The 20,975-nt window shown below is 43.0% G+C and overlaps 2 protein-coding genes across 3 annotated transcripts in view; one reads left to right on the top strand and one right to left on the bottom strand.

Moving 5' to 3' along the window:
* ST6GAL1 (ST6 beta-galactoside alpha-2,6-sialyltransferase 1) overlaps positions 1–6,109 on the bottom strand; it is a 123,884-nt gene extending 117,775 nt beyond the window's left edge. Inside the window, exon 1 of the mRNA XM_083742133.1 lies at positions 6,026–6,109. The gene's annotated coding sequence lies outside the window, so the exon portion shown is untranslated. The remainder of the gene's footprint in view (positions 1–6,025) is intronic.
* Positions 6,110–9,815: 3,706 nt separating this feature from the next.
* LOC310846098 (adiponectin-like) lies at positions 9,816–18,414 on the top strand. 2 transcript variants are annotated; one of them, XM_083742183.1, is made up of 3 exons: positions 9,816–10,667; positions 14,898–15,124; positions 17,150–18,414. In XM_083742183.1, exons 2-3 carry the CDS (start codon positions 14,905–14,907, stop codon positions 17,677–17,679), a joined length of 750 nt encoding a protein of 249 aa, XP_083598309.1. In that variant the 5' UTR covers positions 9,816–10,667; positions 14,898–14,904; the 3' UTR covers positions 17,680–18,414. The 2 variants fall into 2 exon arrangements, with proteins under 2 accessions (XP_083598309.1, XP_083598310.1); XM_083742184.1 differs by having other exon boundaries at positions 10,397–10,667; positions 14,877–15,124.
* Positions 18,415–20,975: the final 2,561 nt, after the last annotated feature.

The following is a 20,975-nucleotide window of genomic DNA, read 5'->3' as shown; positions in this document are numbered from 1 at the left end:
GGGGAGAGGGTGTGCTGCTGTCCTGCTGCCAATGTTGTGTGACATGGAGTTTTGAAAAGGAACTGGCTACCAATTAGTTTCCAGGCCCAATTCAAAGTGCTGGTTTTGACCTACAAAGCCTTAAACGGCTCAGGACTGCAATACCACAAGGACTGCCTCTTCCCATATGAACCTACCAGGACCCTGAGATCATCTTCTGAGGCTCTTCTCCATGTGTCTCCTCCTGGAGAGGTCCAGAGGATGGCAACATGAGAACGGGCCTTCTCTGCAGTGGCTCCCCATCTCTGGAACGCTCTCCCCAGGGAAGTTCACCTGGTGCCTTCATTACACACCTTTAGGTAACAGGCAAAAATGTTCCTTTTTAACCAGGCCTTTGGTTGATCTGTTTGACATCCTATAACCTTTTAAAATGCGGCTCTTTTCTTGGGGTCTGTTTGTTATTGGGTTGTTGTTTTTATTCTGATTATATATATTTTCTGTGAATTGCTCTGAGACCTCTGCGTATAGGGCAGTTTATAAATTCTAGTAATAATAATAATAATGTCCTATCATAATGCAGATTTGTGTTTCCCCCCTTTTCTTCTTATGCCTGACTTTCAGCTAAGCTCAGAAGGATTCACCCTTCTCATTCCTAATAAACAATAGTGTAGGGGAGGCCATTCTAATTTATTGTATAGTAATATTAATTTCAACCTATATTTATTAGATATGTCAAGCTGTTTTGAAAATTCCTTCCTCACTTCCACCTTCTTATCAGTTGCCTCCCACGGTGCTGGTTCATAAGTTTATCATTCGTTTATTTCCTAGCAGGTATTTGGCAAATACAAAAAGAACTTATTAATCAGCCACAGGTCAATAAATGTCGTCTCGCATTGTCCTCCTGAATTCCATCCAGTTAATTATTGTTATATCAGTCCTTAAGACAAGGCTATCTATCCTGCATAATTTTCCAGTCCTTACCTTTATTGAAAATGCCTCCTAACATTGTCTCATCAGCAGATTTCACTATCACACTCCTGCATCCTTTCCTAAACCCAATAATGAAAATATTGAGCCAGTGGCAGTCTATGACATCTTATTTTGAGCTCAAAATTGTGCCTTTTGTTTTGCACATCATCCCTCCCCCCCACCCTACCATTAACTGGTCATGGATCCATCTCAGAATATCTTCTTCAGCCCTTAACTGTTGTTGTAAACAAAAATTGCCCCTTTGCCTTATGGGGTATCCAAGAGCCCATACAGAGTCCTTACATGACCCAATAGGGTCATGGATCCCTACTGGTAGGAGAAAATAACAGAGGCCAACCAGAGAATATTGAGAAGCAAAGCAGCTAGTAAGCTTGATCTTTATTGATCTGTTGCAACAGGGTGCTCCTCTTAACCGCAGGAAAGGAGGAAGAACCCAGAACAATGGCGTGCAGGCCTTATATGGACTTTTGAAATTGCCACCCTGTAGATCAAGACCACCCCCAGAAACATCATACATACATCACAGAAGGGGTGTAACCTAAGACCATCCCCCAGATACATCATACCTACATCACAGAAAAGGTGGTCTAAAACACAAATTTGAATGTTGTTTTTCTCCTGTCGTTTATCTCCTGTCTGGCAGGTTACTTGACTGGATTGAATGGGGAGCCTGGGCAGTCTTTTGTAATGATAAATACTTAGTTCCTTGGCCAGGTCACAGGCTCACACCCTATTCAAACACAGACATACCCTTAAGACAGGATTTGTGAAAGAAAAGACAATGGGGAGGCTTTTCCATTTTCCTTTGACCTTGCAGAGAAAACATTTGGTCAGTTTGGGACAGTTTGGGAATCAAAATGGTTCCAGGTCAGTCTTCCTGTGCTGATCTATGTACGTGCTTGGTTGGTACACTTATGAACATTTAACATATATCTAAAGACCTCAAAATTCCTATCATACTGTGCCGCTGCAACAATGTTTTACATAAGAAGACGTGTTTTTATTGTAATACTGAGCCAAGTTATATCAATAAATTTATTAAGACCTCCCAAATGTAGTTAATGGCACACCCAGACAAATCTAATGCAAGCTTATAATCACTCAAACTTGCATTTATCCACCTACCATTTTGACAAGCAGCAAGGTGCTGTGGGAAAGCACCTATTAACTAGGGGAAATTTCTGTAGCAACAAACCAAACTCTGTATCAAGAACCTGAAGTCCTCTCTTTTAGTGCTGCTTAGGGTGGGCAGAGATAAAATAAATGGAAATTCTTCCTGTCAAATCTGGACACCTGTAGGCAATGGTGTTTAACAGAGTAGAAGGTGATATGATCAACGGAAGCTAATAAGTTTTAGTATCAAGATAGATTTTGCTTTTCTGTGTTTCCCTACTCAGTGTCTGCCCTGCAATTCTTCCAAGTCTATTGTATCACCCAGACGAGGTATTGTGGTTTATAACAAATTCTGCTCAGTTTCAAAGCAGGACAACTACAATCCATGGATTATGAAGCTGGCTTCTTAAACGGGCCACTTTGTTAGACTATGGTTCCTTGTCCAAACAACATGTCACCTTCCTCCTGCTAACGTGTGGGGGTCTACTTCGACCTTTGGGCTACCTCTTGATGTAATGTCATCAAATTTGGCATGAGGGATCCTGAAGTGACCTTTGTCAATGTTTGGATACCAGGAGCCATTTTGATTTAAGATGGGGGACCAAAACATGAATTTGGAAGAACTTTACCCATTTGGGGGCATATGTTTGGCTGCCTATCAAGATAGTGACCCCAGATTGGGCATGAGGGTTCCTAGGTAGGGGGGAAATGGCCTTCATCAATGTTTGGATGTTGGGTGCCATCATGATGGTAGACTGGAACATGGCACCACTCATTTTATTTTGGTACACGCTCAGCCACTTCTCGATATATCATCAGGTGCCATTTAGAATCAAGATGGCAACCCAGTATGAATTCACAACTAGTCCAAGCAAAATTATTGTCATGACATGACCAAACACACAACTTACACTATCCTTTTAAGAAGCATGTTTGTTTGTTTGTTTCTAAAAATTATCAGGCAGCACCAGGCACTCTCCATTATTAATAAACATTCACTTTCTTGTTTTCTTAAACCCAGTGTGATTGCATCCACAAAAAGTGTACTCCTCCAAGAGGAATTCTGTTGCAGTTCAGCTTCTGCCAGTGTTTGAATGCTAACAATCACTAGCCAGCTTGAATTGTGTCTGGTGTGTCGGGGGGTAATTCCTTCATCCCATTCACGCAAGTACAGATCGCTGGTGTTTGCACACAGAAAAATGACCTACTTGCTTTCATATTTTATTTCCCAGCTACCCAAACCCTTCCAAATTTCCCAACTACCCCCTAAACTTATATTGAAGATACCTGATCTGACTGCTGATGTACCTAAATTAATTCAGCAGCCGAGTCTTTTTTTAGTCCACCCAGAGATATATGGCACCTTTCCAACATGCGAGCAAACACAGGCTGGCTTCTGTTTCCTACCAAGTGGCATAAAAGAAGCTTTCCTATCCAAGAACACTCCATCCCTCCATGTTGCACTTAGTGGAGCTGCAACTTTCATTGACTATATTATAAATGTATAATGTACTGTTTGGAGAGCAGATGTATAGTAGTAGATAGCTAGGGCCTGTGCTGAGAAGTCCTCAGACCACAATCTCATGGCATTAGCACCACTCCTTCTATATTGTTGAGACAATATTTGCCTTTCTTACAGCCTGTTGTAAGGGTTACTAAGATAATGCAAAGTTGTTTTGAGCTTTTTGGGGAAATGTTAAATAGATGCTAGGCAATGAACATCTATTTTTCTATAATACCTGCCATAAACCATTATTTGTACCCTGCCCATCTGAAATATACTCGGGAGTCCTGTAGTGATTTCATGCTCTTTATTGCAGCTTGTAAAACAGTGATTGAATTGCCCCCCCCCCCAACCTTAGGCTTTTATATACATTATTTACACAATGAGTCCCATCTGATTGGCTGATTCTGCTTCCCTCCTGGAACCTGATTGGTCTTTTCCTGCAAGCCAATCAGTTGTTGCATTCTAGGATCCTACTTGCTTATTGTTCTAGGATCCAAGCTTAGTACATAACACCATCTGACTGGGTTTCCCCAGCCGCTCTGGGCTAGGATTCCAAGGCAGAAAATGCCTCCGTTGCTTTCATTTCTTACTCTCTATTTCCTCCTCTCTCTCTCTCTCTGATGTAGCCATCAAATATTCAGTTTTAAGAACATAAGAGGAACTCTGCAGACAGTCCCTCTAGAATCTGACTACCTCCATTAGCCAACCAGATGCCTCCAGTCCTCTCACCTCATTGCTTCCCAACAACTGCTTTAACTGGCCTAAACATCACTGCTAGCAGCCACTGAAAGATCTGTCCTCCATAGGTTTGTCTAATTCCCCTTTAAATCACTGAAGCTGGTGCCTGTTGTGCATCTGCTGCCTTCTCATCCATTCAGGAAAAATGCATATGGGCATAAAGTGCACAGGGAAAGCAGGCAAGGACTGGGGTGGATGGGGTACCATGCCTGCAGTCACTCCCCCTATCTAGGGTTGCCACCTTTGGTCAGGCAAAACACAGGGCAGGTTGGGGGTGAGGATTGGGGGGCACACACACTCTCGTGACACCAAATTCCCCCCCCTTTGTGGAGGGGGGTTCCCTGTGTTTAGCCTCCCGCCTCCTTCACCACCCTGGCCCCTCTCTTTCCCTTGACTCACGTCAGGAGCCAGGGGCAGATGGCCAGCTCCCATGGGCAACTTGACCACAGCTCTAGCCTCTTGCCCATGCAGGCATAGGGAAAGACTTGAGCATGGAGGAGGAGGGAAGTGGAGAGGTCAGGCTGGGGTGGTGGAGGCGGCTAAGTGGTGGCAGACCCGCACCGTTTTTGACCGGTGGGTAGTGGCTGAGGAGGAGGGCCAGTGAGGAGGAAGGAAGGAGATATGAGGGAGGGAAAGGAGGTCTTTTCTCTTCTCTCTATTGTCACTCATGCTGGGCCAAGCTCCTCATCAGCCACACCAACAATGACACAATTGCCATTTTGGGCTGGCCGAGCTCAAATACAAAAGAAAAGGTCTCCCCTTTGAAGTCCAAACAGAACAGGGGACATTTTTGTCCCAAAACAGGGACACAACAGGTGATCCTGTTTTTTACAGGATGGGCGGCGACCACACTCCCTACACACTTCACGCCCACAAACATGATTTCAAACACATAAATAGAGCTTTTATGTCAGCATCTTCCCAAAATTCCATCCATGGAGGTTTCCACTGAAATGTAAATAGCATCTCAGAGGGGTGGGTTTTTGTTGGGGCTGTGAAAGGGGGAGGAAATGTTAAAGTTCCCCTCCCCACCCACCTCAGTCAACATCAGAGGCTGTTTGGCATTCCTCCCCCCCCCCCCAGCCAATTACATAACAAAACCATGTATAGAGGGGGTATCTAGCCTGGTCCCTAGGGCAATTTCTTGAGGGAAAGAGTAGCTGCCTTGATGCAGCAACTGTCTTGGGCAAGTGGCAAAAACCTTGTGCGCAGCACACAAAACAGTTACTGCATTTCTGCAGAACAATGAAGGATCCTATTTATGCCTGTGCAGCAGAAACAAAAGGGCAAAAGCAGAGATCTGGCTTTTGCCCATGCAGGTTGGAACTGGTTCCTATGGTTGAGCAATGCAAAGGCAACCTGAATGAGCACGAGTGAGTGAGTGAGTGAGTGAGTGAGTGAGTGAGTGAGTGATCTCCCTTCTCTTAGGAAGATAAATAACACGAACTGGTTGTGGAACTATAAGCACCCTGTACTTGCAAAGACATTAGACTCCCAAATACAAACAATTGCAGTATTTTTATTTTATTTTATTTTTTTAATCTAAACATTCAAAACATGAAAAGTACACCATTATGCAGGGGACTAATTAAAGCTGAGCCAAATATCTTGACTCCACCACCACTTTTGCAGGGCCATTGCCGCTTGCAAAGTTCTTTTGGTTGGGGGCAAATTGTAATAATTGGGGAGGGGTCTTACCTTCAAACAAGAGATGGCTGAAGGTCTTTCTTTCTCTCACAAAAAGGAAAAGTCCTGCTGCCACTTCGAGTAGCAACTTGGCTGCTCTTAGCAGTCTGCTGGCCAGATTCCTAGGACATAATGCCCCCTGGGAATAATGCTTCATCATAGTGTAGTGTCATATCCAGGGGCATTCCTGGGGAGGTGGGGGGAGAGATGATAGTCCCCACTGGTAAGAGCCAAGTAAATTAGTAGGAGCTGCTTCTGTTCTGGTTACACCCACACAGGTAGCAGAATCAAGGGGTAGATTCCTGTAAATGATGGAACTGCAGAACCAGCACTGATTCCTTTCCACTATTAATCACATTGACCCTCATTTGTCATTTTGTTGCCCATTAATCTGGTTAGATGAGTTCTTTGTAGTCTTGGGCCTTAATAACACTTGGGGCTTAATAACACTGAATAATGCTTTTCCAACATTTCCAGTATATTTTGATATTATTTCTGGATGCCATTTTCCCAGAACATCCAGAAATGCTTGTGGAGTTTGGAATTAGACAAATGAACTGAAGACATTCAGGTTCAGAGGTGCTTTGTCCCTGAATAAAGGTAAAGGTAAAGGGGGGGTGACCCCTGACCATTAGGTGCAGTCGTGGCCGACTTTCGGGTTGCGGTGCTCATCTCACTTTATTGGCTGAGGGAGGTACAGTTTCCGGGTCATATGGCCACCATGACTAAGCCACTTCTGGCGAAGCCAGAGCAGTGCATGGAAATGCCGTTTACCTTCCCACCAGAGTGGTACCTATTTATCTACTTGCACTTTGACGTGCTTTCGAACTGCTAGGTTGGCAGGAGCAGGGACCGAGCAATGGGAGCTCACCCCGTCCTGGAGATTCTAACTGCTGACCTTCTGATTGGCAGGTCCTAGGCTCTGTGGTTTAACCCACAGCGCCACCTGATTCCTTTACACTATTAATCACATTGACCCTCATATGTCATTTTGTTGCCCATTAATCTGATTTAGATGAGTTCTTTGTAGTCTTGGACCTTAATAACACTTGGGACTTAATAACACTGAAGAATGTTTTTTCAGCATTTTCAGTATATTTTGATATTATTTCTACTGTCACCAATGTCATTGAACATCCAGAAATGCTTGTGGAGTTTGGAATTAGACAAATGAACTGAAGACATTCAAGTTCAGAGGTGCTTTGTCCCTGAATACTTGCTACCAAACAATGAAGGCTGCTGCTTTCCTATCTTGCTGGTGGGCTTCCCAGAAGGACTCAGCTAGCCAATGCAGGAAATAAGACGGGCTACTTCGGACCTTTGGTCTGATCCAACACGTCCCTTCTTATGTTCTGAAATGGCTATCCATTATAAGATGACACATTTTATAAATTAGGCTTGGTGTGTTTGTTTTCCTGATGCTGCCCCTATACCAGATCACCTGACTGACACACAGAAATGTAACAGGTGAAGGATTTCCAGTACCAGAGAAGCCTTGCCTACTGCATTTCTCTGTATAGACAGCTGTTAGAGATTTGGGAGTTGTGTGTGTGTGTGTGTGTGTGTGTGTGTGTGTGTGTGTGTGTGTGAGAGTGAGTGAGAGAGAGAGAAAGATGGAAACGTACAATTATAAATTAAATAGACTAGATTCCCCCTTGCATTTGCGTACACTAACTGCCACCTGCTGGTTCATACAATCACTGCAACAGATTAGAATCCAAAGTATCCCTAATAAGCATACCTTGAAAGGTTCAGGAATGCGGGAGAGAATCTAGTTCCCCTCCTGTTCCTTTCACATAGGGTTGCCATATCCCCCAAAGTGAAAATCTGGACAAAGATCCTTTTTAAAAAATAACAATTAAAAGGGAACTGACAAGTGACTGATCCTCATAATACTGACTACATAATATTTATAATCAGAAATAGCCAAGATTTCAACAGCTAAGCAGGTCTTAATAAAAAAAATAATTCTGAATGCAATAACATTTTGCATCTCAAACTGCTTGACATTTTGCTGAGCTGCTGCAGAGAAAGTTATTGCACTCAGCCATGTAATCTTTGACTACTATTCTAATACCTCTTTGTAAAAAAACAACAAGCCTGCACCGAAATGGGATTTTGGTACCCATAAAATTAAATGCATTTGTAGAATTCTCCTGGTCATATAGTCCCAAAACCAGCTCCTATGCAACTAAATAATTCTGATCAAGAAAACATGTAAATGGCCACTTTTCCTGGTAGAAAGACAAAATGCAAATACCTGCAACTTGCTAATCAATGGACACTTATTGTTATAAGAATTCTAAGGTGTCATAAATAACATGAATGTTCATAAAGACACAAGGTAAACACACGTACAGTATATAAACCACATGTCTGGAATAGTACAAGAGAGCTATCCTGAAGCCATCTAGAGACTCTTAATGATGCCAAATATTCCTCTGCAGAAGGAAATGTTGTTGTTTAGTCATGTCTGACACTTCGTGACCCCATGGACCAGACCACGCCAGGCACTCCTGTCTTCCACTGCCTCCCGCAGTTTGGTCAAACTCATGCTGGTAGCTTCGAGAACACTGTCCAACCATCTCATCCTCTGTCGTCCCCGTCTCCTTGTGCCCTCCATCTTTCCCAACATCAGGGTCTTTTCCAGGGAGTCTTCTCTTCTCATGAGGTGGCCAAAGTATTGGAGCCTCAGCTTCAGGATCTGTCCTTCCAGTGAGCACTCAGAGCTGATTTCCTTAAGAATGGATAGGTTTGATCTTCTTGCAGTCCATGGGACTCTCAAGAGTCTCCTCCAGCACTATAATTCAAAAGCATCAATTCTTCGGCAATCAGCCTTCTTTATGGTCCAGCTCTCACTTCCATACATCACTACTGGGAAAACCATAGCTTTAGCAGAAGGAAATATCTTGGGGGGGAAACCACTCTCAATGGTTCTTTTCACTTACAAATCCTGTCTTAAGGGCATATTTTGTGCATGAATAGAGTAGGTCTGGGACGTGGATTCAAGAACGAAGGTATTTACCATCTCAAAAGAATGACCTCTTGAGCAATGAGAGGATGAATGGGTGACACTATTAGCTGTATTTTGACTGGTTCCCACCAGTGGTGTTGCTGTAGGACTTTCTTATCTGCATTGCCCTGGGAACGTCAAACGTACCTGCCTCTGCATTTGTCACAGGTCTGCCTGGTTACCTGTGTAATTTTGGGGGAAAATGGTTGGTGTCAGCTGGTGTGGCTTGTAGATTTCTTGTGGATGATGCCTGCCTGCCACTTGTGTTTTTAAAATGAGGCCCCTTCCCCAACTTTCCCCCAATAATTCAGACCCCTATGAACAAAGACTGCATTTAAAGAATGCACCAGAGTCAAACCTTCTTGCTGCAGAAAGAGCAGGAGCCTGACAATAGGATCTTAACACCTGACACCACTGTTCTAATTTGACCAAGAGATTTCTTGCTTGTCAGCAGGCAGTTTGAAGTGCTTTCATATCGTGCAGCCAAATATAACTCATTGTACCATGCACATCATATTTTCCCTTTGTCACTGGGACTCGGGGGGACTGGCTGCATCAGGAGCTGTACTAATGGGCAAGCGGGTACATATAAAATATGCAAATGTCAAAAAGTGAAATGTTTGTATGGTTACAAATTCCCTGCAAAAGAACACAGTACAAAAACCTTACAACAACAGCAGTGCTATCAAACATTAAATACCAAATGTGTATCTGGCGATTTGACAAGTACCCAAGGGGTGAGCACCTGAAATATTATAAGGGGTTGGGAGACATTATATTTCAGGAGAAGGCTACCTGTCCACTTGTCAGTGCAAATCAATCTGACAATCTTTCTGGCTGCTACATGACTCAAGCAGACACAAAGTGCCTGCAGAGCAATTAATTCATATAACTAATAAATGATAGTAAATTACATACTTAATAAAGTTACTTATTTCCTTTTAAAAAGGGGGTCTAACTAGAAAAGCACAGAACTCTTCCTTCCCCTAAATAGGTATTCATTTATTTATTTGGATAAATAGCTAGATAGCTAGTTCCATACTCAAAGAAACAAAGAGTCAAAACGAAATATAAAATTAAAAGACTGCTTCTTTTAACCCTATACCCACTTCCCTGGAAGTAAGCACTTTTGAACTCAGTGGGACCAAATTCTGAGTAGACTTATATAGGATTGCACTGCTAAACCACTTATTTAATAGCAAAACATGACTGCTCAGAGTCAGAAGAAACTCTCTTTGAATTCAATGGGACTATCCCCAAGGAAATTGAGTAAAAGACTACTCTCTCTCTCCCCCCCCCCCTCTCTCTCTCTGTGTGTGTGCTGCATATTCCTCTGGTAACACATAATCTAATTATCATTGGTTTGACAATTCTCGAGCAAGCCATCTGGTTCCTTTTAAAATATGTCTTTCTAAAAATAGAACACAATTAAAATTATCCCAAATTAAAAATGAAACAGGAAAATGATAGAAAATGCATAGAATTAAATTAGCATGCTTGGTAGCAAATAGAAAGGACAGCATCATAACTGACAGCTCCACATGTCTCTTTGTGATAAGTGATTGAGAGACCCAGCCATTCTTTCCACTGCATTTCTGAAGTGACTGCAAGCAACTTAGGACATCATACAAAGAACAACTGGTAAGAGCCATTTTTTTGTTAGAGCATTATACTACACCATTCAAATAGATAATTCATTTTGTACAGAAACTGCACACTTGTATTTTTATTTGGGAACCAGTTATTTAGGAAAGTTATCTACAGAATTGCTCGCTCGCAGTTAACAGCATTGTTCCATGCCCCAGGAGTGCTTGAATTAGCAGTCACGAATGGATTCAAAGTTAGTGCAGAAATGAGAAAAACTCTTGATAAGAAAATTATTGTAGCAAGAAATTTGAAATCTTTCTACCTTCTATTGGTTACTAACTTAGATTCTTCATGATTGTCTGCCAGTGTAGTTAACAGTGCAATCCCTATGCAAGTTTATTCAAGTCTGATTGAGTTCAGTGGGACTTACATTAAAGGGTATTATCTAGAGAAGGAAAAGGAGAAAGAGATACCGTATATTATATAAGCACGATGCTTAATTAGAGTTACCTGCCTTTCTTGCTAGACTACAATATTGAGCCAAACAGGTGACATATGTTATGCTAACTAATTAACAAATTTGGAGTGCCTCAGGTGAGAATGCCTGATGAGAGTTTTTAGCCATTCTAAGGAGTGTACAATGCATAGATCACTTACCTGAGCACTTTAGATTTCACTATACGTACTAATACATTCTAGTTCTGCAGACAGTCCAGCACAATGATTGTGTCACACTGAGTAATCTAAATGAAGATGGCAATTTTTAAAAGAATATTCAGAGATAATAGATCTTTCTTTTGCACAAAGATATAGTACTAAGTGGCTTTAAGATTGCAGCCTCATCATTCCACAGCTCCATAATATTGTTTCGGAACAGAATACATTATCTTAGGCTAGTGCCAATGATAATTCAAAAGTCCAGAAATGTAGGAATATTAATTTTCAAAGATCAGGCTTGTTTTTGTCCTGGAAGATCAAGATAAATACTACAGTATATAATCCACACTATTATACAGCAGCACTAATGCAACTAATGTAGTACTTTAAAGTAGACTTCAAACCCACAGTTATGTTGCACTCACTCTGCAAATTTTCTATACAGCCCAAGCCTATGCATATTTAGTTAGATAATAATATAATTCATTGAGTTTACTCCCTGATAAGTGAGCATAGAAATGCAGCCATCAACCCAATCCTATGCATTTTTACATATAAGTAGGTCTTCAGTTCCTCTTCAATATTTTGATACTGTTTTGCATTTTGCCTTCCTATCAGGAAAAGTGGGCATTTACAAGTTTCCTTGATCGGAATTATTTGGTTGTATAGGAGCTGGTTTTGGGACTGCTGTATATGACCAGGAGCATTCTACAAATGCATTTAATTTTATGGGTACCAAAATCCCATTTTAGTGTAGTTTTGTTTGTTTGTTTGTTTGTTTGTTTTTTACAAAGAGGTATTGGAATAGTAGTCAAAGAAGGTGGGTGGTGTGTCCTTCCATGTTTATCACATGGCTGAGTGCAAGAACTTCCTCCACAGCAGCTCAGCTAAATGTCAAGCAGTTTGAGATGCAAAATGTTATTGAATTGCATTGCATTTTGCAATAGAGGCATACATTAAAAGCAGTGTCAAAATCATACAGGGTGGTAGTTAGGAAATATAGCAACTACAATCAAGATATGTCTGTTCTGAGTTCTGGAACCTAAATGTCTTTTCCTGAGTTATGTAGCGATAAGGACACTGAAGTGGTACAAGCATGACATGCCCAGATATGTACCCCACTATCTGCCAAGTTTTCTCTGCCACACATACTTTGAAGATAATGTTTCTGGAATCTAGAGGTCATTTCATTGTTTCAACCTCGTCCAGAACTATTGGCTTGTCATAGTGTGGTTCACAGAATGCCTCTTTAGGTTATAAAACATACGTTCTTCAAATCCAGTCATCCAGTCACTTTGGCCCCTGTCAGCAAAAACAGTACAGAAGCATATATCAGTCAAGATGCAACTCTGTACACACTTACCTGGAAGTAAGTGCCATTTACCAAAGTGGAACTTCTGAGAAAACATGCACGGGGCAGAAATTGAATTAGAATAGAGTTCCTAGGGTCTCCTGAGGGCATTTTGCTCTCTGGGGCAGAACAGCAAATACACCTTGCACCCCAAGTCAAGGTAGATAATATGCAAGTGACCAGTTAGTGGGTTTTTTTGGAACTGACAGCAGAAAATCGCACAAGCGTCTCTCCCCCACCCTGCCAATAAAAATGGGAAAACAACTAACATCTTGCTGCCCTTTCATGATACCCCAAACCAGCTGCCTCCCTCTGCCTAGCCTTAGATGCTTCTGTTTGTGGAAGATCTCCCTTAATGCTACAGCTTCAGACTGTGCCTTGAGTCTTCTGCTGATTGCAGTTACAGAACCGGTGCTTGATCTTCTGGTTCGGTGATCTTCATTTCATGTGACTTTCTTCTGCATTTTGTGGAGGAGCAGAAGGCAAATGCTGCCAAAGCTCTCTGAGGCAGGAGCAGGGTCCCTGACAGCAGGGAGGATTAGGAAGAGAGATGGCGACAGCAGAGACAGAAGCAGCAGCTCTGCAGCAGAGGAAGCAGGGAGTTTGGCTTCTCCAGAGTGGTCACTCCATTGTGGTTGAGAGGGGCTTCCTCACAGGGAACAAGAGGCTCAGGAATAAAGGCATGGGAGGCAGGACAGGCACAAAAAGCAGGCGACTTGCAAGGATGGAGCTCCCTGATCAAAAAGAGAGCCTGTATATAGGAGAAGGAACTGGGTGGGAATAACCCACTTCTGTCTAGCTGAGGCCGAAGGGGTCCGACTCTGCTTTGTTCCAGCATGGCAGCAAGTTCCCAAGCGGGACTGGATGGCAAGTCTGAAAACTGCAGAAAACAGGATTGAAAACACACATGCAGCAGCTCATGAGTTCATCCCTCCTTGAAAACTGGCTGGTTGCTGAAAACTGGCTGGTTTGCCTGCACCCTGTGAATCAACCTCCTTCCCACCTGACTGATGTATTTGACCATGCCCGCCAGTTCCTGCTAATGTGCAGGGAGTTCAATCCTGCTTGGTTTGGGCCTACCAATGCTGTAAAACCCTGCAGAAAGCAGGACTGAACTCCCTATGCATAAGGTTAAGTATGTGACAGGATGTGTGTGTTTTCAAGGTCGGCTTGAGCATTACTTTTCCTTACCCCTGCAGACCAACTTCAGCAGCTGAGTGAGACAACTCACCTGTCAAAGTTGGCTCAAGGGTGTGGGGGAGATAATAAAAAGGTCTGCCAGATTTCCCACCCCTGCTCTGCTTGGTAGCATCCCAGGTCCAGCAGGCCTAGATGCCCCTCATTCTCCCCATCTGACTTATCTTGTACTCTGGCACTCCAGTGTTATGTTCCACCAGTTTATATTTAGTATTCCACGGGCATATCTGTCTTAGTGGTGATGAACCTGGCATTTTGTCAGCTGATATGGACTTCTGCCAAATCCGGTGGCAGATAATAAATAATATTAATAACAATAATAACAAAAATAAAATTTATTATTTATACCCTGCCCATCTGGCTGGGCCTCCCTAGCCACTCTGGGCGGCTTCCAACAAAATATTAAAATACAGTAATGCATCAAACATTAAAAGCTTCCCTAAACAGGGCTGCCTTCAGATGTCTTCTAAAAGTCTGGGAGTTGTTGTTCTCTTTGACATCTGGTGGGAGGGTGTTCCACAGGGTGGGCACCACTACCGAGAAGGCCCTCTGCCTGGTTCCCTGTAACTTGGCTTCTCACAGTGAGGGAACCGCCAGAAGGCCGTCGGTGCTGGACCTCAGTGTCCGGATAGAATGATGGGGGTGGAGACGCTCCTTCAGATATACTGGACCAAGTGCAGGATTGTACCCTAAATTATATAACTTACATTTGGTGGGTGGACACATAAATCTCATGCTATCTCTGAGACTCAGTCATTGTGATTGCCCTGTGTGAGCCAAGCTGGTTTTGTCTTTAGTTTGTCGCTTGTCTGACTCCAGTGTTTTCCCTGTGGATTGAAAGGTCAGGCAGCTACTCACATAAGTCTTTTGGTCCTAGATTTTCCTCTTCCTCAGCGATTTGCAGTTGCCCACTTTTCCCCAGTGTAAGCTCACCCCACCCCAGGTCCTTACACCCAGTGATGGAGTGGTAAACAGAGGAGCCACTGGAGTGCCTAGGATTGTGATCCCCATTAGCTGTGAGTTTCCTACTGTTCCTTATTACTACTCCTTTTCCTTAGGCAGTTCCTCATTATTTCCAGGTGCAACATGAAGCAAGGATCAAGCTTCCTCTTTTTCTCGCTGGTGCTTTTGCTGAAACTTTGCTGTTACCTTGAAGTGGTTGCTGAAGAAGACCCTCAACAGCCACCCAGGGGAGTCTGTGCCAATTGGATGTCAGGAGCACCAGGCTACCCAGGCCACCACGGAACTCCAGGGAGAGATGGAAGGGATGGGAAGGACGGGGAAAAGGGAGAGAAGGGAGATCAAGGTGAGCGCTTTCAGCCCTCCGTTCTATACAAGCCAGCAATTCCCACAAGGGCCCCGGGAGCTTTAATGGGTTTAAATCTAATCAATTGGCAGGACTGAGATCAAAGGTTCACACATTACCATGCAGGCCAGATGACACATGAAAGTACAAGAGGAAGAAAGAAAAAACATGTCACTGCAGACATAATGTGACAATTGTGTTTCCTTCCCTTTATTTATTCCGTCATTTATTTTTAAACATGATGTTGTGCCTTTCTATCCTCTTCAGGACACCAAAGGTGCATTTTTACATAAATGCTGTAGATAACAGTAGATAAAACTACTGAACAGAATAACAACCAGCACTACCAAAGCATAAAAAGAGGACAGCAGAAGAATCTGTAACCAATAAGCACCCAGGGACATATTCAGGACCAAAGTAGCAGTGAGTTAGGGGATCTGTGATTAGAATCTCCCTCCCCCCTTTTCTGATAATTAGCTTAAGGGGGGCACTTTGAAAATGACGGACATGGTGCCCTGGGAGAGAGTCTTTACACTTTCCTCCCAAATCCTTTTCCCCATTGTACAGTGGTACCTCGGGTTACATACACTTCAGGTTACAGACTCCGCTAACCCAGAAATAGTGCTTCAGGTTAAGAACTTTGCTTCAGGATGAGAACAGAAATTGTGCGGTGGCAGCAGGAGGCCCCATTAGCTAAAGTGGTGCTTCAGTTTAAGAACAGTTTCAGGTTAAGTACAGACCTCTGGAATGAATTAAGTACGTAACCCAAGGTACCACTGCAAACCCATACCAGCTGCTGTTAGCACCAGTAAGGGCAGACAGGAGCAAAATTTTGTTTTATATTTTTATTATTATATATAATGAAAATTACTGTAAAAGATAATAAAGGGTTTGAGGTGTTGGTGGGTTTTTAAAAAAACAATTGTGGTATATAAATTTTATTCAATACTTGTTTATGACTAGCTGAGACACGGATCTCATTTGCAGACAGAAGTGGGTACATGAGGCTCCATCTCACCTTTGACCATGGGCCACGTTTATTAGCTGATAATGATTAGGGTTAGGACATTCATTTGAACACTGAAAGAATGTTTGAGGGTCTTGTGAGGCCACACTTTGTCCAGTTGCCACCTGGATTTTTAATGGATTTAAATACCGTACTTTTCTGTGTATAAGACGAAGTTTGTTTCTGAGAAAATCTCAAAAAGTGGGGGTCGTATTATACATGGATTGTGCAGAGGGGATTGGTTGCTGCTGCGAGCAGCTGATTGTCAGCAGCGATTGTGCTGTTGATTGGCTGTTGCTGCGGCAACTGGGTGAGTGATTGGCAGCTCCTGGCGGCGAGCGGGCAGAGGATTTTTGGCTACTGTGACGCGTGCAATTGGCAGCATTGTTAGGCAGGTGAGTGATTTTCATTAACCCCCCTAAATCTCAACAACTCTGGGCAATTCCCCCATTTTCTTAATTTTGAGTTCCCCAAAATAGGGGGTGTCTTATACATGGGGCGTGTTATACACAGAAAAATATGGTACTTATGCCACAGCATAAGGAAGAATGGTAGGAACAGTTTTACTCTGTGCTATTTTTCTAGAAAAAGATGCTGGAACTCACCCTGAGCGCCTCCCTCATTCTCTTAGAATAGCCACCCACCTGAGAGGTGCCAGAACTGAGTTCCGGTGTTTTCCAGCTGGAAAAAAAGCCCTGAGTTTACTTACATCAATATTTATACCCTAATGTCCTTCCACATGTTTCCAGGGCATTTCCCAAAGAATCAAAAGTACTCTTAGGACACTGAAACTGCAGTCTTCCGATTCCTGAGCAGCTCTGGAGTTTACTAGAGCGAAAGCAGACCTAATAAATCTGGGAATTACTTTCGTAGACATGAGCTGCCCACACAAATAAGTTGACTCAGAATTTTGTTCTTGTGAAGGAAAGTGAGGCTGAATTAATCTTTTCAGCTGAGGATGTTTGGGTGAGATCTCCTAGGGATGCTCCACTCTAACAAAAAATCCATTTTCTTGGTAGGTGTACCAGGCCTCAAAGGGGACAGTGGAATTTTAGGATCAGCTGGTGTTGCAGGCCCTCAAGGGGCACCAGGAAGCCCAGGACTGAAAGGGGAAAAGGGTGAAACTGCCTCCAGGTATCAATCTGCCTTCAGTGTTGGTCTAACAGCCAGAGTCCCTTATGCCAATCTTCCGATCAGGTTTACGAAGATATTCTACAATGAGCAAAATCACTATGACGTAACGACAGGGAAATTCCGGTGCATCTTTCCCGGAGTCTACTATTTTGCATATCATCTCACCGTGTACGTGGCAGATGTAAAAGTTAGCTTGTTCAAGAAGGACACGGCGGTCATCATCACTTATGACAAGTACCAGAAGGACGACGTTGACCAAGCATCTGGTTCTGTCTTGCTCCGTCTGGAATATGGGGATGAAGTCTGGCTCCAAGTATATGGGGATGAAACAGACAATGGTATCTATGCTGATAATGTTAATGATTCTACTTTCATGGGATTCTTGCTCTACCCAAACTTGGATAATGGACAATAGAATATCAGGGGTGGGAAATAGCCAATAATTGTTTTGGATTTTCCTTGTAGTCTACTTGTCAACACAAGGAAACTCAGCAAATTGAATTTAGATGGGTTCAAGGGCGGTTCACACATGCATGTCCACTGCTTGAACATCCAGTGGTGATTTGTCCATATGAATGAGCCATCACAGATACAACCCACTGATATCCCTTCTTCACCACAGTGCATTTCAATAGAGTCAGTTCACACATTCAGCTGTTCAATATCAAGAGCATGTTAATAAAATATAGAGAAAGCAAGTGATATACATTCATGTGTGATTCTGGAATCTGCCTGTATTCATCAAGGACACTTGCTCAAACCTCTTCCTTTAGAAATGGGTGTTATTTACTTACATTTATACTGACAAATAGAGCAAACAATAAGCTTCAAAGAGAGGAGCCTAAAGCAATAGAAATTCAGTAATGAGGTGCAGCCATATAAGCATTGTTCTGCACAAATAGAAGCAACTAATGCTTGACAATATTATCATGATGTGGCTTTCAGAGTGATTTCTCATTAGATCTGCATTGCTTTCTCAGATATATTTTAATACATATTCCTGTTTCTTTAATGAGTTACATGTGGCTTCTGCACCTTTGCATATGCACAGGATGTCATTAGCACTTAAATAAAAATGAAGGTTTGCAACAGAATATTTGGAGCAACAAATATGTTACTGAATTACAAATAAAAATCCTGCGCACCCACAGTTCTATTTTTTTATTTCATTTGTGCTGAAATCAGATGGCATATATATATTCTGATCAAACAATCTAAAGCAGGGGTCAGCAAACTTTTTCAGCAGGGGGCCAGTCCACTGTCCCTCAGACCTTGTGGGAGGCCGGACTATATGTTGCCATGATTATGACTCACATTTTTGTCAAAAAACCTTATTGGGACCAACCCCAGCGTTGCCCAAATGTGATTTTTTTGGGAGGGAGGGGTGTGTTTCCTCATACACCCACGCTGCTTCCTTTGTGTTTTACACATTGACAGTTATTATTTCTCTTGTAAGGCGGGGTGGGGGGTGCTGAGGTAAGTGTGCCATTCCTGTCAGCCCTGGAGAGCATGTGCTCATGTGTGGGTGAAGGGAAAAGCCATTGGCCATGCTAAGTCAGGCCTGTGCCGCTCATGCAAAAATGAGGGAAGACGAGGCGGCTGCGGCTATTTACCTTTCCATGGCTTGTACTGTGTAGCTAACAAGTGGCCTCCCCACCAGAGCGCAGAACTGTTTTGGAGTGCAGCTGTCCAGGCGCTCCCCACTTCCTTTGGTGGGGAGCACCGCCACCACAGACACCAGCGGGCATCTCTCCCGAGGTGCCTCCGAGCCCCTGATGCCACAACTGCCTTTCCTAAGGTCCATGGTAGAAATCCGATCTGTGGCTCCTTTTCCCTCTTCCCCACCCTGGAAGAAAAGATTGCTGTGCGCGCTTGACGGACGGAGAAGGGGCTTGTCTCAAGCAGCCGCCCACCTCACTTTTGACCCCCAAGCCGGGCTGAGTCACAAAAACCATTGCACGCTGCCTGGATCCCCGGACCATCCGTGGGCCGGATCTAGAAGGTTATTGGGCCTGATCTGGCCTGCTTGCTGACCCATGAGCTAAAGTACTATGAACTATACAATATTCATAGTGAAACCAATGATACATGCTTGCTATTATTCCTTTAAAGAACACTTATCCTGGTTGTTAATGATTCAAAATATCTGTGTTGGTTTTTGTTCATCAGCTTCCTTGCAATTCTCTGTCAGTCTTTCCCCACCTTTACAAAAAAAACATTACAAAATCTATTTTCTTTTGAGAGAATACCTATGGGTTGCCCATGTGTTTTCATTTTCTGTGATACATTCACATACCTTCTCTCTCTCTCTCTCTCTCTCTCTCTCTGCCACACACAGAGCCTTCTGGTTAGCTACTTGCCTGACAGTCTTCTTTTGTGATAATAAGAAAAGCTTGTGGAAAGTTTCATTTTCAGCAGAGTTTGCCCAAAGCTAACCGCATATCTGAATCCATCAGAAATGCCCTTGCAGGGAGAGAGTTACTTAACAGCCACAAAATTTAAAGAGAAAAAATGTCAACTTCCAATTTAGCAATGTTAAACATTACCTTTAATAATATCGAATGCAGCAAAGTCAGGAATCCCCACTGGGCATATTAATGTAAAGAGCAGGAGGAAACAACCGCAATGAAACACAAGAGGACCAAGGATATAAAAAAGGGACTAGAATAATGACTTTGAAACATTTGTTATTTATTTAGTCCAACAATTTTTATACCACAGAATCGTACAGCTGGAAGGGACACCAAAGGTCTTCTATTCCAACCCTGTGCAATGCAAGAATCACAACTAGAGAGTTTGGATTTGGATTTGATATCCCGCTTTATCACTACCCTAAGGAGTCTCAAAGCGGCTCATAATCTCCTTTCCCTTCCTCCCCCACAACAAACACTCTGTGAGGTGAGTGGGGCTGAGAGAGTTCAGAGAAGTGTGACTGGCCCAAGGTCACCCAGCAGCTGCATGTGGAGGAGTGGGGAAGCGAACCCGGTTCACCAGATTACGAGTCCACCGCTCTTAACCACTACAGATGACTATCCAACCTCTATTTAAAAACCTCCAATGAAGGAGAGTCCACCATCTTCCAACTTAGTCCATTCCACTGTTGAACAGCAATTGTTGTCAGAAAATTCTTCCTAATGTTTACTCGGTGGGGTTCTCCTTGCACAGGCTCTGCCCCTCCCCAGCGGCACCCACTGAAAGGGTATAAGAACCCTAAATAAACCAATTCTGGAGCAGGATGGAGCAGGGCTAGTGATGGATCCAAAGACTCACAAGTCAGTTTAGTTCCTGGAACAGGGCCTGATACATGTCTCTGATTTGAACGCTTGGAGTTGGTGAAGCAAAATAGGAGAAAAATATCTTCTGCCACAGACAGCAGTGGAGAACTGACTGCTCCACACACTCCACACAGTTAGGATTGCCTGTAATTTTTTAAATCGAAACCTCTGAAATTGTTAAAAGATCATTGACCTTTTTAAAAAGCGCAGGTAGAATTACTGTACAGTGTTTAAAACAACCATAAGAAATTACTCTTACTACATTGCCTTTTCACAGTTCAAGCCGGTCTGTACCCACGAGTGATCCCTTGGATCTTGCTGAATATTTTCCAGCGAACAACTGAAATCTAAAGAATCCCTTGCTTTAGCTCATTTAAACTGCTCAAAAGTTGAGAGAAATGGGGATATGATGCAGTCACTACAAGAGTCCACAAGA

The sequence above is a fragment of the Podarcis gaigeae genome, assembly GCF_964106915.1.
Source record: "Podarcis gaigeae genome assembly, chromosome: 5".
Taxonomy (NCBI): domain Eukaryota; kingdom Metazoa; phylum Chordata; class Lepidosauria; order Squamata; family Lacertidae; genus Podarcis; species Podarcis gaigeae.
This window is presented reverse-complemented; position numbering and strand designations above follow the sequence as displayed.